The sequence below is a fragment of the Euphorbia lathyris genome, chromosome 2 (genome assembly GCF_963576675.1).
Source record: "Euphorbia lathyris chromosome 2, ddEupLath1.1, whole genome shotgun sequence".
In the NCBI taxonomy this organism is placed as follows: Eukaryota; Viridiplantae; Streptophyta; class Magnoliopsida; order Malpighiales; family Euphorbiaceae; genus Euphorbia; species Euphorbia lathyris.
The window spans coordinates 11,473,014-11,490,882 of NC_088911.1; the positions used below are offsets into that span (position 1 = coordinate 11,473,014).

The 17,869-nt window shown below is 33.7% G+C and overlaps 1 protein-coding gene across 2 annotated transcripts; it reads right to left on the reverse strand.

The window, feature by feature from the left end:
- Nucleotides 1-4,262: 4,262 nt before the first annotated feature.
- Nucleotides 4,263-8,683, reverse strand: LOC136216634 (probable plastid-lipid-associated protein 11, chloroplastic). 2 transcript variants are annotated; one of them, XM_066003184.1, is made up of 5 exons: nt 8,104-8,683; nt 7,909-7,974; nt 6,391-6,547; nt 5,222-5,335; nt 4,263-4,457 (listed from the first exon to the last, which is right to left on the reverse strand). In XM_066003184.1, the coding sequence occupies exons 1-3, from the start codon at nt 8,658-8,660 to the stop codon at nt 6,448-6,450; spliced, it is 723 nt and encodes a 240-aa protein (XP_065859256.1). In that variant the 5' UTR covers nt 8,661-8,683; the 3' UTR covers nt 4,263-4,457; nt 5,222-5,335; nt 6,391-6,447. The 2 variants fall into 2 exon arrangements, with proteins under 2 accessions (XP_065859256.1, XP_065859257.1); XM_066003185.1 differs by lacking the exon at nt 6,391-6,547.
- Between the last annotated feature and the right edge of the window lie 9,186 nt (nt 8,684-17,869).

Below are 17,869 nucleotides of genomic sequence, written 5' to 3' on the forward strand. Positions count from 1 at the left end.
AAATTTTATTTTTGCTTTCTAATTATATTAAAATATTAAATAAAATTATAGTTATGTAAAATGATAAAAATATCTCATGTATTGCATGGGCCAAAGACTAGTTATAATTAAAATAGTCATATAAAAACAAAGCTAAATGTAATGTTTATTTGAGTTAATAGTAAAATTTTACCATATATAATCATAGGAAGAAAAGTCATAAATTATGAAAATTAACGGAAGATTAATTTTACTCTCTATTCAATATTATTTATCTCGATCGATAATCTTTTAAAAACTCCTTATCACCCCGCTGGTTGTCTTGTGATACCTTCTACAGCTTGCCTCGCATTTTGTGGATATACTTATTATTTATATTAATTTAAATAAAATTAAATTTTAAGTTTCAAATATTAATAAAGTAAAATGGTTGCTTAAAAAGTAAAATGGTAGCAAAGTAATTTGGATGGGAATAATTATAATTTTTAAGTCATAACTTCATATATATGAGACAAATTATTATTTATTGATATAGTAAACTCAAAATCCCAATTTCTATCCAAAAAAAAAGTAAACTCAAAATCTTAAACCTTCTCATAATAAGAATATTTATTCATAATATATACAATTTCTCACACAATAATACAATAATTTTTTTTTAAGAAATACTATAAAAAAATTTTGTTTACTATAAAAGTAGTCTATTATCATGTAAAGTAGTTTTTTTTTTCTGAAATGTGTCATGTAAATACTTAAGGATATATAAAAAATTCAAAGTAGTATGATATGTTAAAATTATTTGCAATAAAATTTTAGTATAGATTAATGTTAAATTAGTGAAAACTTTTTTCAACTTTCAACCACTAAAAATAGGCGTAAACTTTGCAATTTAATAGAAAAATTCATTGTACACATAAATTATATAATCTTTTTCTCTACATTATAATATATGTACATTATAATATATGGATGCCATGTCATCAAAAAAATCTTCTACACATTTTCTCTAAATTCCCTGGGCTTTTATTATTATATACAGTATAGATTAGTGTTAAATTAGTGAAAACTTTTCAACTTCCAACTAATAAAAATAGATATAAACTTTTCAATTTCAAGAAAAATTATTGTAAAAAGAATTATATGATTTTTTTCTCTGCACTATAATATATGGATGCTAAATCATCAAAAAAATGCTAAATCATCAAAAAAAAAAAAAAAGCTTCTAAATTCTTTCAGGTTTCATTATTATATATAGTATAGATTAGTGCTAAATTAGTGAAAAAAAATTCAACTTCCAACCAATAAAAATAGATGTAAATTTTTCAATTTCCAGCTGAGAAAAAATAGGAAAAATTATTGTAAAAAGAATTATATGATCTTATATATGGATACCAAGTCATCAGATCTGCTAGATTTAGGGATGATGCTACGGGACTGCAACAGAAAGTTTTGTGGAGCTTTTTCCAAACTTGTGTGAGGTGGTTTCTTGCCTCGTGTAGGGGAAGCTATGGACATTCGGAAAGCTCTAAGTTGGTTCAACAAAAAGGGTGTGGATGACTGCCTCGTTGAAACCGATGCAGAGGTGGTAGTTTTAGATCTTAATCAATTTGCCTTCAGATCTTATTACGGTCTTGTTCTTGATCATTGTAATAGGTTGATTCATTCATTTAATGATGTTAGTATCATTTTTGCTTGTCGTTCTGCGAATAGTGTTGTCCGTGACTGATAGAGTGACATACTAGTCCTCCAGATTTCATTGTTGAAGTCTTGTATTCTGATTCTATTTAACGCACGTTCTTTTCTTTATAAAAAAAAAGGACATGTGTTCATAAGGTATGTATTTTTTTTTTTTTTTTGTAAATATATGTATCTTTAATCTATTATTAATGAATGATAACCTGATCGGTAAATGAAGTAGATAGAATGAAATATATGACAAGACAAAGTATAATATAGTTTGTAGTAAAATTGATTCAAGTTTTAAATGTTATGAGTATAATTATATTAATTATAACGTCCAAAATATGTTTGTCGGCTTTCGTAGGTACTGGGCCAAAGCACCCACGAAGTTGAAGTTGGATCACATATCTCTCTCTAGTAGGGACTCACTTTATTTGGGCCACTATTGACTTTGAGTCATACATATGAGATTCTCAGTACAATTTGCCATGATTCTCAATTTAGCCTATCAAAATAAATAAATTTCATTTCCTTTTCATTTTATTCGTGAAAAACAAGTCCAAATAAATAAACGAGAATCATAATTTGGACCGTGAAAGATTATTTGGAATCTAAGTTGGAGTAGGCTTGTCAATATGCCAGCTATTTCATCCTCATCCTCGTTTGTAATGGAGATTCTTCATCTCCACCCCATTAAAATAAATGGGATAAATTTTTATCTATCCCGACTTTAATGGGTAATGGGTGTCCTAAGAGGATATATCCGTTCCATTTTATTATTTTTCTAATTTGCTAATTACAATAGTTAGGTAACCATTATAAGAGAAACTCACGATAAAAATGATATATAGTAAATATTCAAACTTCTTCTATCTATTCATATAAAAATTAAAGAAAATATTACCTAAGTTATCTTTTCTTTATCAAGTTTATAGTTTATTTCGGGGCTTTTTTGGGTCTGTGGTGGGGGTGCCAGTATAGCTGGGATGTCCGCCGCTTACCCTTCCTCGCTAACCAATCTTTAATAAAAAAAATCAAGTTTATAGTTTATACTCGTATAAATATATTGATAATTAAATTTGAAAGTGTAATTACTAATTAGTATCTTAAATTTGAAATTAATTAATAAATATTAGAAAATATATTATATAATATTAATATTATATATTAATGAGTAATATCTATCAATATACCCTATGATTAACCCGGTAATATAATAGGTTAGGGATCTTTATGGGATTGAAATAGCTATTAGTGTCCCCGACCCATCCCCAAGAATAGAGATCATTTTCTTTCCATTCTTGATCTTATAAAAATGAATATTAGAGATTCTCCAGTCTAATAGATATGAGCATTACCCGCAGTATTGATAAATCCAGATCTGAGACTAGTTCAATCTCTAAGAAATTTAATCGTGTGTCTTTTTATTATTATTATTATTATAATGGAAAAAGTACAAAAATAAACCTTGTGGTTATACCTGTTTTTGAACAACACTCGTGCGGTTTAAAAGTTTGCAAAATGATACCTTGAGGTTCATTCCGTTAGCAAACACATACCAAATTGACTAACGGTGTTAAAAGTCAAAGGGAAAAGAGTTAATTTGGTCCTTATATTTATTTATTTTTATAAATTAACTCCCTTATTATCTAATTATCACAAACAAACCCCAAAAGAAAAAATAAAAATCAATTATACCATCTTCTCCGTCTCTTTAATTTCTTATTTTTTTTCTTCTTTCTCTCTCTTTTCTCTTAATTTTTCTCTCTCTAAAATCAATTAAAAAATTAATTCACATAGCTATTCAAATTATTATTATTATTTTTTTTAATCTTAAATTGAGTTTGAGGTGAATTTGGACCCAAAATAAAACTAAGTACCTATGTATTGCATATCATATATATCACATGATTATATAATGATATAAACACAACATGATTATATAATTATATAAAGGCAAAGAAAATGATAAATGTTTCAAATAAATTATGTTAAACGAGTACCATCTCTAAATGAATACTAGATAATGATTAGAGATGACAACAGATAATGTATCCGCGGGTACCGGACACTACTAGATCCTAATGGAACTATCTGTACCCTATATAAAAAAGTATGGAACAGATATAGGATCAAACGGGTAATGAGACGGTTATGGGAATACCCTCTAGGTACCCATTACCCACCATAACTCTTTTATATATTAAAAATATTTTTTTTATAGATATAATACATAAGATTTAAACCCCAACTTTTTGTTCTTCAATCATTGAGTGGGACCACTAAGCTACTTTATTCTTACTGATTAAGGTTCAATTTTTTTAATTTTTAGATGAATGATTTATTAAATTTATACTTTGTTAAATTTGTAATCTTTTGTGTTTTTTTTGTTGATTCTTAACGGGTAAGGTACCCACCCGTGAATTAAATGGGACAAGTCTAGGATGCGAAAAATATACCCGTTAGGGTAATGAGACGGGTACAGATAATTAGAAAATAAACGGGTAAGGGTTTGAAATTGGAACTACCCGCGGGTACCCTATCTGTTGCCATCCCCAATAATGATCAATACAAATACAATTTCAAATAGTAATGCCAAACTATTTACAAGAAAGGATATATATTAAATAGGCCCAGCCAGTACAAAGAATGTGAACTCTAGAAGGCAAAAATATATTACATTATACTGTAATTACATGATACAAGGAATTCCCAAGGTTGTCTATTGATCTAATCTACACCATCCGAGAAAATGCCTCAAAGTGAACCGGCGGGAAATAAAATGGAATTAATATTGACTGCAAAAAGAAAAATAGTTTATGTGCATTGTAATAGTTTTGCACAACAAAATACAAGCCACACAAATTAGGGGTCGCACTTCGTGTAAATGGATCGTGCTAGTGCCAGTCAGGTGTCATTCGTGTAAGTGGACCGTGTTGGTGTCAGGTTAGTTTCAATGAGTAAACCCTAACTCAATCCAATCGTATCAATCTAATCAGATTCATGCCATTTTTGTGTCATGTTCGAGAGTCGCATGTAACTTTATTAGTTTTATCAAAGATAACATGTAAAACTATGAGATATCGTAATAATTTTAGATACTAGTGTCATTTTCATTTAGCAAGGTAACCTTATCCAACATTTTGACAGAAAGCCTAGTTAACGAACCCTAATTTCTACCTTCATTTAAGATAGAAACGTAAAAAAAAAAATTGTTGTCTTCATGGGTTACATTGACTTTTACTACGACATGTGTTTAAGGGTAACATGCAAAAATATAGGATGATATAGTAGTAGTTTTAAACATACGACTTGATTTCGGATTAGCAAGTCAACCCTAACCTGATACAATAATTTTGTTAGTTTCAATCAATAGAAAAAAGACCCGTTAACTAGACCCACTAAATTCATATTTGGTTTGTGTCCTGTTGGCGGATCATATACATAATTGCCACCACCTCTAACACGAATGAGTAACAAAAATCATTTTAGCAAATATAGTTGTGTGCATTTGAAAATTGAAAGTTCTTTTATATATTATAACTTATAAGCATAAAATTACCAAATTATCAGGCTTCATTCCGACCAAATGTAAGGAGCACGAGCAACAATTAACCAATCTCCACGGATATCCTTTGCAATTCGTATATCATCGTCTAAGTAAACAGATTTGAACCTGAAAATGGGGTACATCTAAGGGTTAAGCTATTGTATAATCATATTGAAATGGACAAAGATAATAGATGGACAAAAATATTTTACAATATCAGTCACAGGGCAGCAAAAGATTATCATAGAAAAACCAAACTAAGAATTCTGGAGATTTCATCAACTTATACCAAATATTTGCTAAGTCGTGTTCGCTAAGTTGTAACATATACGGTCAAAATGGTCCCTAAAGTTGACAGTCGGGACCAATTTAGCCCCCAAATCGAATCAGGTATTAACTCAGCCCGGACCTACTCCGTGTTAGTCACGCTCTTGACGGTGAGAAACAAAACACTAACCCTCTACATCCTATTAGATTGGGTATATAGATATCTGCTATTAGAAATCAATTATTGTCCATCAATCTCTAAACCCTTGAAGAAAATCCTAAACACATGACAACCAGTTCTGTTTCTAATACCACTGGATTTCAATAATTTAGGGTTTGGTGGACGAGAACTGATTTTTGAAACCAAGTATATATATGGTCAGTTTGTTAGAAATTTGAAATGCAAAGGCTTAGCGTTTTGTTTCTCAGAGTAAAAAACGCGACTAGTGAGGAGAGGGGCTAATTGTACTTGGGCTAATTTGTCAAGCTAAGTTGATATCTGAAATTCGAATTGGCTTAATTGATCCCGCCTGTCAACTTTAAGGGCCATTTTGACCCTTAATTCATAAGTTGTTATAAAGAAATTGCAAATGATAGTTGACGTATAGGATATAGCAGCTTTTATGTAACTGAAAGTGAAGGTATTGGAGAGATTTAAGGTTGGAAAAGCACAACAGAAGCAAGTGGACAACTCACAAAGAAAGTGCAAATGACAATTGAATTATAGGTTATAAACACAAAGTAAAAACAGTGAAGAGAAATAGGGGTAAAAAGCACAAATCAAACCGAGAATGATCAGCTTTTCGGCCAACCATAAGAAGCGGTGAAAGGGAATGGACTCACCCATGACAAGGAATTAACTGAGAAAAAGAAACAAATTCTCAGTTTCAACAGTTTATTATAAGTGAACTCACATGACATTAAAGCATGGTGATGTATTGATGTACATAGTAGAACATCATGTTCACCCTTCACTCTTTCCAGGCATACGGAGCACGGTCAACAACTAAATAATCTCCTCTGATATCCTTCACTACTCGAATATCATCATCAAGGTACACAGTCTCAAACCTATACAATATACAAAAACATAACTCTAGTTAAACATAGTAGAAGAGCATACAAAAGAACCTCCCTTTTTTCTTCCTCAAATACAAAATAAACAGATTAGACACACAAAGAACTCAGAAAGCAACAATGAGTAGTAATTAAACTAAAGTTAGGACTGCCTGTCACCGAAAAAGTTCAGTCAATAAAAACAATTTTGAGAAGTAACTTATTAGTTTAAATATCACTTTCGATTTCATGTCAAGATGAAATGAAATTTCCAACTAATGGCATGAATAGATCTTCCTCAATAGGAAATGTACTTCTAAGCTGGCTAAGGTAAAATAATCCTGTCTTACAAAAATTGGTCTTTCTGGTGAGTGAATAAGAGCTCTTCCTAACCATAGAACAAGGCTTAGCCTAGCTAAAGCAAGCAAATGACATAAAATATTAACGGAACGCTAGCTTAACCTATCTTAAAGTCTTAGATATTACATAAGATAAGGGGCATTCATTGCTTGAAAAGAAGAGTTTTCCAAAGACGCCATTGCTTCTTACTTGCATCTCTTTCTTAATGAAGATGAAGATGTCTTTTTTTTAATTAGAAGTGGGGACCAAGTCATTCCCGGACATCCCAACTAGGTTGGCACTACCTAGAAGGCTCTAGCCCAAAATATAAATGAAGAAATAAAATAATGGTTACAGCAATGTCAAAGGAGATTACGAAAATCTAAATAAATCCCTGCCTATTACATTTTCTCGAACCAAAAGCGAACAAAAGTCCGGAATGGTAACAAAAGATGTCTTGACTGCCTTATCAAAGGCCTTTGAAAATCAGAATTATTCGGACATCACAAATTACTAGAGCCTCAAGAGATACACTAAAATTATTATAAACTACCTTTTTGTTTGCCCACAAGAAGGATATCAAACTCAATATCTTTTTCCTCAAAGAAGCCCTTTTCAAAATTACAGTTTGGATCGTATATCCGCTACAGTCAGTACAATTATACAGTAACAATTGGACAACAATTATAAAAACAAGAAAGCAGGGAGCGGATATGATATATCCATTTATTGGCAGTTGATTACTAAATCTAATAACTCTGAGAATTTCATGACAGATGATTAGATAAAACAGCCTAATCGGAATTACCCATGTTCAACCTGAACTTAAATGTTTGAGACAAAGATGTAAGGAAAGACCATGGAGCTTTGAAATTAATCAATTACTGTTAACCAAACTAGACGTATTAAAACCACTAATCTCATAAAAAAATAATAATGAGATAATCACATATCAGTTGCTTCTAACTGTTAATTTATCCTTCATTTTCTTCCGCAATGTAAATCAGTAAATGCAAATGCAAATTAGAGGAACTCACCAGCCCTGTCCAAATGGAGGCAATGGAAACTCCCAGCTTTTCCCTCTTAGAACCGCACTAGTAAATCTGCGGCAGCAGACATTTGCAACAAAGAAGAATTATTCCACAATCGAATCCAGAATCCCACATAAGTTAATTCCAATGTACAAATGATCGAAATCAAGCACAAATTTGATAATTACAAAATCCAAGTACCTGAAATTCACTCTTTGCGCCGAAGCAATCTCGATCTTCGACCGCACAAAGAAAACCCCATCAGGCGGGAAAGTAATGACATTATTGAGAGTTTTATTCTCCACATCAATCACTTGCAAAACATCGCCGGCTTGAGTACCGAAAAACGACGCTTTCTCTATAATGAAGAGCTGCTCTTTCTCCGTGGTCCAGAGCAACCGCCAAGTGGAAGATAATGAAACACCGGTGGTGATTGTACCTTCCCCTAGTTGAGCCATATCATCGATGGCTTGGATAATTGAGGATCGTTTTTCAGGGTCTTCTTGGGTTTTGAGGCCGCGTTCTTGGTCGGAGATAAGGGTGAGTAGACGCTGTTTGGCTGATTGCGATTGGGTTGCGGTTGAGGAGCAAGTAATTTTAGAGGCGCGGATGGAGCTGGAGCTGGAGCTGGAGCTGAAAGAATTTCGCGATTTCAAAGGAATAATCGGGAGGAGGAGAAAGCATGAAGCCATGGACACTGGAGATGACTCCTGACCAGCAGGGATAATACAAAAATGGCGGTTGATAAATATCAACATTTTTTTAGGCTTAATACATTATTTCTCCTTCGACTTTCCAAAACGTTTGATTCCAAGATCATAATATAAAGGGTAAAGGGAAAATTACACAGAAATTCATCTTTCAAAAACTATTTACAACTATATCAAATCATAATTTTGATTGTGTCAAACTAGTAAAATCAGTACTTTTAATATAATTTAAGGGTTGAAATTTATAAATTAAATGTCTAGAATATATTTTCTAGGGTTTATGATTTATAAATTGGAGTCTAAAGTTTTTAAATTATAGTATAAAATCATAATATATAGAGAATAATGACATATTCAGAATTAAGTTTGGTGATATGATTTAGTTGTAATCTTGTACTTAATTATGATATTCATGTATTTGACCCGAGGGTAAATTTCAAATAAAACCCATATGGTTTCACTAATTTTCAGATAAATGATTGTGGTTTACTTTTTATCAAAACGATGATTGAGTTTTCAACTTTAGCAAAATAAGGACTTTTTCGATTGATACTGTTAAAATCACCCTTGACGACTTCAAAAATGACATATTTTAAGAACTACTAATATTCTAAGCAATTTTAATTCTTCAACTTTTTTATTTTGAGATCATAATATAAAGGGTAAATTTCAAATAAAACCTATGTGGTTTCACTAATTTTCAGATAAATGATTGTGGTTTACTTTTTTTCAAAACGAGGATTGAGGTTTTCAACTTTAGCAAAATAAGGACTTTTTCGATTGATATTATTAAAATCACTCTTGACGACTTCAAAAATGACATATTTTAAAAGCTACTAATATTCTAAGCAACTTTAATTCTTCAACTTTTTTATTTTGAGATCATTTAGATGAAGTTTGGTAAAGAGAGAGAAAGTTAATGTTTAGAGAGAGAAAGTTCCAAAAAAGATGATTTTCGAAAATGTAGTTCCATAGAAAATATGACATTGAACAACTTTAATTCTTGAAAAATTTCATTTTAAGGTCGTTAAAGATAGTTTTAATAGCATTAATCCAAGTGTGAAACCTCAATCATCGTTTTGACAAAAAGTAAACCACAGTCCTTTATCTGAAAATTAGTGAAACCACATGGGTTTTATTTGAAATTTACCCTAATATAAATATGACCAGCTCTCTAAACATGTCCATCATAATAGATTGACTTCCTTGACTTTCTAAATTCAGCTCTTTAAACTTGTTTATTTCGTATCACCCGTTCTCTAAATTTGTCTATAAAAATTTATTAGCTTTCTAAATTTTGCAAATGTCTAAGCAGCTTCATAAACTTACTTATTCCATAACAATTAAATACAAAAATCATAATGCTAACTCGGATTAAGGTGCAAAAATACTCCTAATATTTTGGGTTATGAGTAATTTTACCACTAATATCTAAAATGGTGCAATTTTGTCCATAAAAATTTATTAGCTCTCTGAACTTTGCAAATGTCTAACCAGCTTCATAAACTTACTTATTCCGTAACAACTAAATACAAAAATCATAATGCTAACTCGGATTAATGTGCAAAAATACCGCTAACATTGTGGGTTATGAGTAATTTTACCACTAATGTCTAAAATTGTGCAATTTTACTCCTAACATTAATAGCCGAAGAGCAAATTTATAAATTTAGTGAATTTTTTGAATTTTTTTGTCCAATTCGTACAAAAGTCGGTATATTTTTTTTCCACGTTCCAACATATGTTTGTGATTTGTTACTGAATGACGCACGTGTGAAGTGTAGGTGACAAGATTCATGACCCAGAAGACATTTTGATAAATTATTTCTCAAATTAATCCAATGATCAATGTTAGGGGTAAAATTGTTATTGGCCTCCAACGTTGGGGTAAAATTGCATCATTTTAGACGTTAGGGGTAAAATTACTCTTGACCCAAAACGTTAGGGATATTTTTGCACCTTAATCCGAGTTAGTATTATGGTTTTTGTCTTTAGTTGTTACAGAATAAGCAAGTTTGGGGAGCTGGTGATACGAAATAAACAAGTTTATGGAGCTGGTGAACACTTGCAAAGGTCAGGGAGCCAATCTACTATTATGGACAATCTACAGTGACAAACATATTTGGATTTCGAGAGTTCTTGCTCCTTAAAATTTCCATACAACAAAAGAAAAACCAGTAGAAAAAAAAGTTAATTTACAAATTTCTAGTAAATTAGAAGGGCTGGAAAGTAAAAGGTCTGGAAAAGGAAATGGGTTGCTTGAATCTTCCTTTTATAAATTGCATGAGAAGAATGTTGAGCTATTGTCTTCAATAAAGAATTCCTAGTGACAACACTCCTTTAGACTCGCAACTCTTTTCGCCTATTTACATCTAGCTTAAGCATATAGGACTACATGTCGTGCATCTGATGGAGTTAAGTAATGGTAGAAAATGATGCTTATATGGGGGATCATATGCTTCCTAGGGATGTCATCACTTCATGAAAATTGACGTGATGTCTCACATATTAAGAATGAGAGAAGATCAAGTTCTGCAGCAAACACCAAGCCATATAAATAGGGACGTTTGAGTGATTAACATCTGCATAATGTAAACCATTCCTAAGAAATTGCAATAAAGCCCCACAAAACATACGACAGCGAAGCCCTAAGAGCTTTCAGAATCGAAAGGGCATAGGACATCTGATATTCTACAAATACTATCACGATACACGTGTCCTCATCTCGAGCTAACAAAGATGTACGAAGCAAGGAGGACCTTCAGATTAGATGGTATTGGAATAAAACGTAACTAATGAGATGCACTTTGAATCCTCTACGGATTATGACCAATGATTCACGTGTAGGATTAAGGAATCATAATTCAAGTATATTACTAACTATCTAAATAACGTTCACCACTCAGTAACTAGCACATATCCTCCATGGAAGTTAGAGCGCATATCTTACAATGGCTACCGTATTTTCTCCTAGCACCGTAAAAATAGAATGTTGCTTTATAATCAAGGTACATACATGTATCTATTGCAAATATTACTTAATTTTTTGGTGTTCTCATCCTAAACTCTATTAACTTAGGCATCAGATTGTGGTCACCAATCAATGATCTCGTCTTGATCCTTTTTGTCTTACTTCAGGCACAAAAGCAATTTCTACCGTCATCGAAGTACTATCACATGGATATATATATATAATGATTGTGAGAGTAAGATTTTGAAAATTATATCATAGGGATGAGGTCCAAATTTGCCGATATCATTTTTTTTGGAAGTGCAAATTTTTTTCTAACATACAGAATGATACAATTTTACTTTTAATATTGCTAAGTAAGATCAATTATTTACTCCTACCTAATAGAAAAATTGAATGGACTGATTTGATAATTATTCGGCTGTCATATCGGATCTTATAAACAAGTTGCCAATAAATGGGAGTAGTTTCGTGTATTTTGGTAGGTTGTTTATAATTGTTTTAATAACATAGTAAATTAAATATTAACATTTTGGTGGGCGGTTTGTAACTATATTAGTAACAAAATAAATATTTTAGACATAATTGATGTTTGAAAATCAAATGCGATAATTAAATAACGAGTCAAATAACATTAAAGTCGTATGTTTAAATTTTCTGCTAGATAGAGTTAAAATTAATCTTTTTAGCAACATTAAGAGATAAAAATATATTAATTCATACGTTAGAGGTCAATGCGCACTTTAAAAAAATGATATAGTAAAATTTATAACTTAACCCTGTCATGTACGCAACCAAGGAAAAAACAACATTTAATTAAATTAAATACATATTTGCAATTAAAGAAAAGATAAATTACAAAACTGATTCAATCTGGAGGTTCATTTATATATTTAGATCTATTACACTACTCATTACATATCTGGACTTCGCTGTTGTGAGTTTGCAGTGTTGTTACACAACCTGGAAGTCGCAGTCTTTTCACGGTTTAGGTGAACTGTGAACCCTATTTTGTAAGACTAGCTTCACGGTTTAGGTGAAATGCGAACCTTTATTTTGTAATACTAGCTTTGCAGTTTACAATTCTCCGAAATAAAATCGTAAACAGCGAAGCGAGAAGGTAACATCAAAACTCCAAATATCAATTGATATAGGTGCAAACTTGTCACGTACGTGTCTAAATTTCTAAAATTTATATTTTGATATTAGTATATATTATAATTATTGGGTGTGTGAAGTTAATTCGGTGCTATAGGAAAAGTTCGGAGTTAATTCAATGGGTTTATGTGTAAATTAAAAGTTTAAGATAATTGTTAAAAGATTATAGAAAGATGGAGGATCAAACCTGATATTTTCTATATTTGAGATATATATCTCAAATCTGTACCAGGCGGTGATCATCGTCTTCTTCCTTTTCTTTTTTTTTCTTTTATATTTATCATCAGTTTTCTCTGAACCATTTCTCCATCGTTTTTTTTATTTACAGAGATTCGACCGTTCAAATCACTCGAAATTTAAAACATGGCATCCTTATGCATAGATCTAAGTCCTAGTCGAAGAGTTTTTGAGTTTCGGAAGTGTTTGGAGGAAAAACGTCTTAGATAGAATTTAGAGGCGAATCGATCGGGTGTGTTTTCTTCAATTAATAGCCAAGATAAGTAATTATCAACTATATTTTGCGTTTTATGTATATAGATATACTATATATATAATCAAAAAAGATTTAAAAATTGATATTTTAGGGTTATGCAGGAATTTCGTAAAATTGGGGTTTTTCATGATTTTGCTTTTAATGTGAAATTATGGTTCAATTGAAGCTATTGACTATGCTTCCATGTGAATTTCAGATTTTACTTGATTATGTTGATTTAAGGCTTAATTTGATTGATTAACTTGGAATTTTATTTGATTAGGGATTGATATTTTGGAGAATTGAAAAATTGTGAGCTTGATTATGATCAAGTGAAGTATATACATATATGTTTTTGGTTTCAATTTATATATATTGAATAAAATGTTTAGTATCCATTAAGAGTAGTCCGGTTTGGTGGCTTTTGATTCTAAAGACCATATTTAGTGAGAAATATGGCCCGTGTACACGGTCTGAAGACCTATTGGGTATGGCAACGAAGTGTTGGGTAAGACCATATGGGATAGGCAATGTTAAAAGACGTCTCGTATATGTTGTGATTTGTGATTGAATTATAAGGGGATGGAGAGAAAGCCAAAAGTCAGCAGATGCAAGTCACACAGCCGGAGCTGAGTAGAATACAACTCAGCTTTAACAAAAGAAATGTCTTCTTCAGAAAAGCTTGAAGGCAAAGCCGTTGTGTCAAGCTAAGTAGTCGTCAGGACAGCGTCAATGATCCGTCAACTTGGAAGACAAGGTCTGACAATTTTCTGAAACAATCAGAAGTCTCAGAAATCTGTCAGGAAGACTTTTTCGAGAAAGAGCATGGTGTGACTTTTGCCCCTGTAGCTAGATTAGAAGCTATAAGAATATTGTGTGCATATGCTAGCTTTATGAATTTTAAATTGTTCCAAATGGATGTCAAGAGTGCATTTCTTAATGGAGTTATAAATGAAGAGGTTTATGTTAGTCAGCCTCCAGTGTTTGTGGATCCTAAGTTTCCAAACCATGTTTATAAACTCAAAAAGGCCCTGTATGGTCTCAAACAAGCACCACGTGCTTTGTATGAAAGGCTGACCAGTTTTCTGCTGTCCAGAAACTATGTTAGAGGAAAATCTGACACAACCTTATTCATTAAGAAAAAGGGTAAAGATACCCTGCTGGCACAAATATATGTTGATGATATTATTTTTGGTGCTACTAATGAGTCAATGTGCAAGGAATTTAGTAAGCAGATGCAAACTGAGTTTGAGATGTCAATGATGGGAGAACTCAACTTCTTCCTTGGACTTCAAATCAAACAAGGCAAAAATGGCATTTTTATTAGCCAGACTAAGTATGCCAAGGAGATATTAAAGAAATTTGATATGGAAAATTGTAAGTCAATATCTACCCCAATGGGTACTGACACTATGCTCTGTGCTGACGAAAAAGGTAAGTCAGTAAACAGCAAATTGTACCGAGGTACGATTGGCTCTCTACTCTATTTAACGGCAAGTAGGCCAGACATTCAATACTCAGTATGTTATTGTGCAAGATATCAAGCTAACCCTAAGGAATCTCATTACATAGCTGTAAAAAGAATCCTTAGATATTTGCAAAGCTTAGTGAATGCAGGCTTATGGTATCCTAACACAAATGATTTCACACTCATTGGATACACTGACACTGACTATGGACGAGACAAGCTTGAGCGAAAAAGTACTTCAGGAGGATGTCACTTCCTTAGAAGCTGTCTAGTGTCTTGGTTCAGTAAGAAGCAGTCGTCAGTAGCTCTGTCAACAACTGAAGCTGAGTACATTGCTGCTGGAAGCTGTGTTGCACAAGTCCTATGGATCAAACAACAGCTGGATGATTATGGAGTTCAAACGAAAACAATTGAAGTCAAATGTGACAACAAAAGTGCCATTGACTTATCAAAGAATGCAATCCAACACAGCAGGATGAAGCATGTCAGCATTAGGCATCACTTCATCAGAGATCATGTACTCAAAGGTGAGATCAAGATGACTTATGTTCCACCAAATGAACAGCTTGCAGATATCTTCACGAACCCGCTGGCTCGTGAGCAGTTTAGCATACTAAGGGAAGCTATCGGTATGTCTAATCATCTTCAATAAATTTTTGAGTAAAATGAATGCTGAGTGATTATAATATGCCGAGTGATTATCACATGTTGAGTAACTGTCATATGCTGAGTAAATATGAATGCTATGAAATCACTATATGTTGAGTTGCTATACATGTTGAATGATTACCAAATATTGAGCTACTATGTATGCTGAGTAAATACTACACGCTGAGTTGATATGCATAATGAGTGACTCACTATCCAAACATATGACTCATTTTTACTCTCACAACTTCAAACGTTTAGTATCTTAGATGTTGAGGAAAACAACTTGCGCAATTAATGCTTACACACGTATTAAAGTAGCCAACTAGGATGACGTAAGCGCAATCATTAGGAAAACCATGCGCCGAATATGTCATAAATGTCATAATTAGATGACCCCGAGTGGTTCAAATTCCCACCGCCATTCTGACCTATCAGATCAACACGCACCGGCTATAAATAGTGGACGACTTCTCATTATTCACCTTACGCTTGATAATTTCTCACTCGGTCTCTCTCTCAAATCCCCGAATCTTCTGCATTTCTCAAAAAACACCTCAAGAACACCATGTCGAACGATTCCCAGAACAATTCCAGTGACCAATACGAGGATAACCGCTCCGATATAGATCCTCCTTCTCCAGCTAAGCAGGAGTATCAAGAAACATCTTCCTCCGAGTCCCAGCAACAAACCCATGGTCAGCATGACCAGCCAATAGGTGAGGTCAGCATCCTAGATGAAAACCCTCGAACTGAGCACTCAACTCCTTCGAAAAAGAAGAAGAATGAAAAGAAGAACAAGAAACCCAAGGAAATGATGTTTACTTATGCTTTCAACAATGTGGAGAAACTCAAAGTCTTCCACTCGCGATGGTTCTCCAAGAGCTTCGTTGAAGCTGAGCAACCCTTCTGTGACTGGATCTCTAAGAACAAGTGGACCACCCTCTTCTCTCTCCCTGGAACGACCTATCCTAAACTAGTGACTGAGTTCTATGCCAATCTAAAAGTGGTTGACGATGACGTCGACTATATGGTGACTCAGGTCAAGAAAAAGGAGATCATCATCACTCCTCCATATATCGCTATACTGCTAGATTTAAAAAAAGAAGGATCAGAACTCAGGTGCACCAACGACTACAAATATGTTAAGTACGAAGCTGAGTTCTGTAAACTGGAGAATCACGTGGGTGAAGTCTCTAGTACGAAGCTCACTACATACTGACCAACTACCTTTTCCCAAAGAACAACGCCGCCTCCTCCGCATCTAACTTTGAACAATGCTTCATCTGGCATATGCTCAACTACCAACCACTCAACATGCCCGTTTTTCTCATTGGGGCCTTTCAACGAAGCATCGGGATCCTCAGGATGGGCTCTCTTATCACCAAAATTCTTCAGGATCACACGATCAGCTTCGAGGGAGAAGCAAGTGTAGTGGGCACTGAGATCACCACAGGAATCCTACTCAGCTTGGCTCATAGTCTTCCTTTCAAATCTAAGAAAGGAAAGGAAGCTATGGTTGAAGAAGCACCTGTTGAGCTACCCAAGAAGGAAAAGAAGAGGAAAGCTAATCCCTCCTCAACACCAAACGCCAAAGACATCAATAAAACTGTGAAAAAGATCAGGCTGGTGCTCAATGAGAAGAAAACTCCACAAGCTGAGCAAGCCCAGAAAAAGGCTGAACCCACTGAGGCAAAGAAGAAAAGAGCTGAGCCTGAAGAAGAAAGTGAGGATACACCTGAGCAACCCTTAAAGAGGAAGAGATCCTTCGAGATGACACATGTGGATGCAACTCCACTTGAATTTGTCGTTTCCAAGGATTCTTACTTCCTGCAAGCTCATGGGATCGATCTGGAAAAGACTCATCGTGGTCAGGAGGAAGAGCAAGTTTGTACTGAGGAATAGCATGAAGCTGACAAGATGAAATCTGCTGAGCCTAGTAACACAGCTGCTGCTGAGCACGCTGATGAACAAGGATCTGAGTCTCTAGTGAAGAACAAGGCTGTTGAGGACTTGTATGCCGATTTTGGACTCAACTCCTCTCCCGAGTCACCTGAGCACACAACTGCTAACCCTTCACCCAAATCCAAACATTCAAAAGTCAGTAGTGAGAAGAGATTTAAGCGAAAGTCGCACAAATCAAAGGTTGTTGATATCCTTGACGACTCGCTGCTGAGGGACCCGATTACTGACCTGACTGGGTTTCAGTTCAACTTCTTCACCAACATCACTAAACCAATTCCAAGTCAGATTAAGGAAAATTAAGCCTCTGTTCCTCAGACTCAGGAACATACCGACTCCCAAATCCAAAAGGGGAAACCTTCTGCCGACACCACTGCTCCATCTTCTACTGAGCAAGTGCTCGAAGTTCCTACTGCTCAACACAACGAGCATGCAAAGGAAAATACTCTTGCTCAAGACAACTCTGAACTGATTCCACCAACTATGCCAACTCAGCTTCAGACTGACACTGAGCAGGTCAACACTACTGCTGCTCAAACCAATCCAAATCCAACTGAGCAGTTAATAAGCCAGTCAGC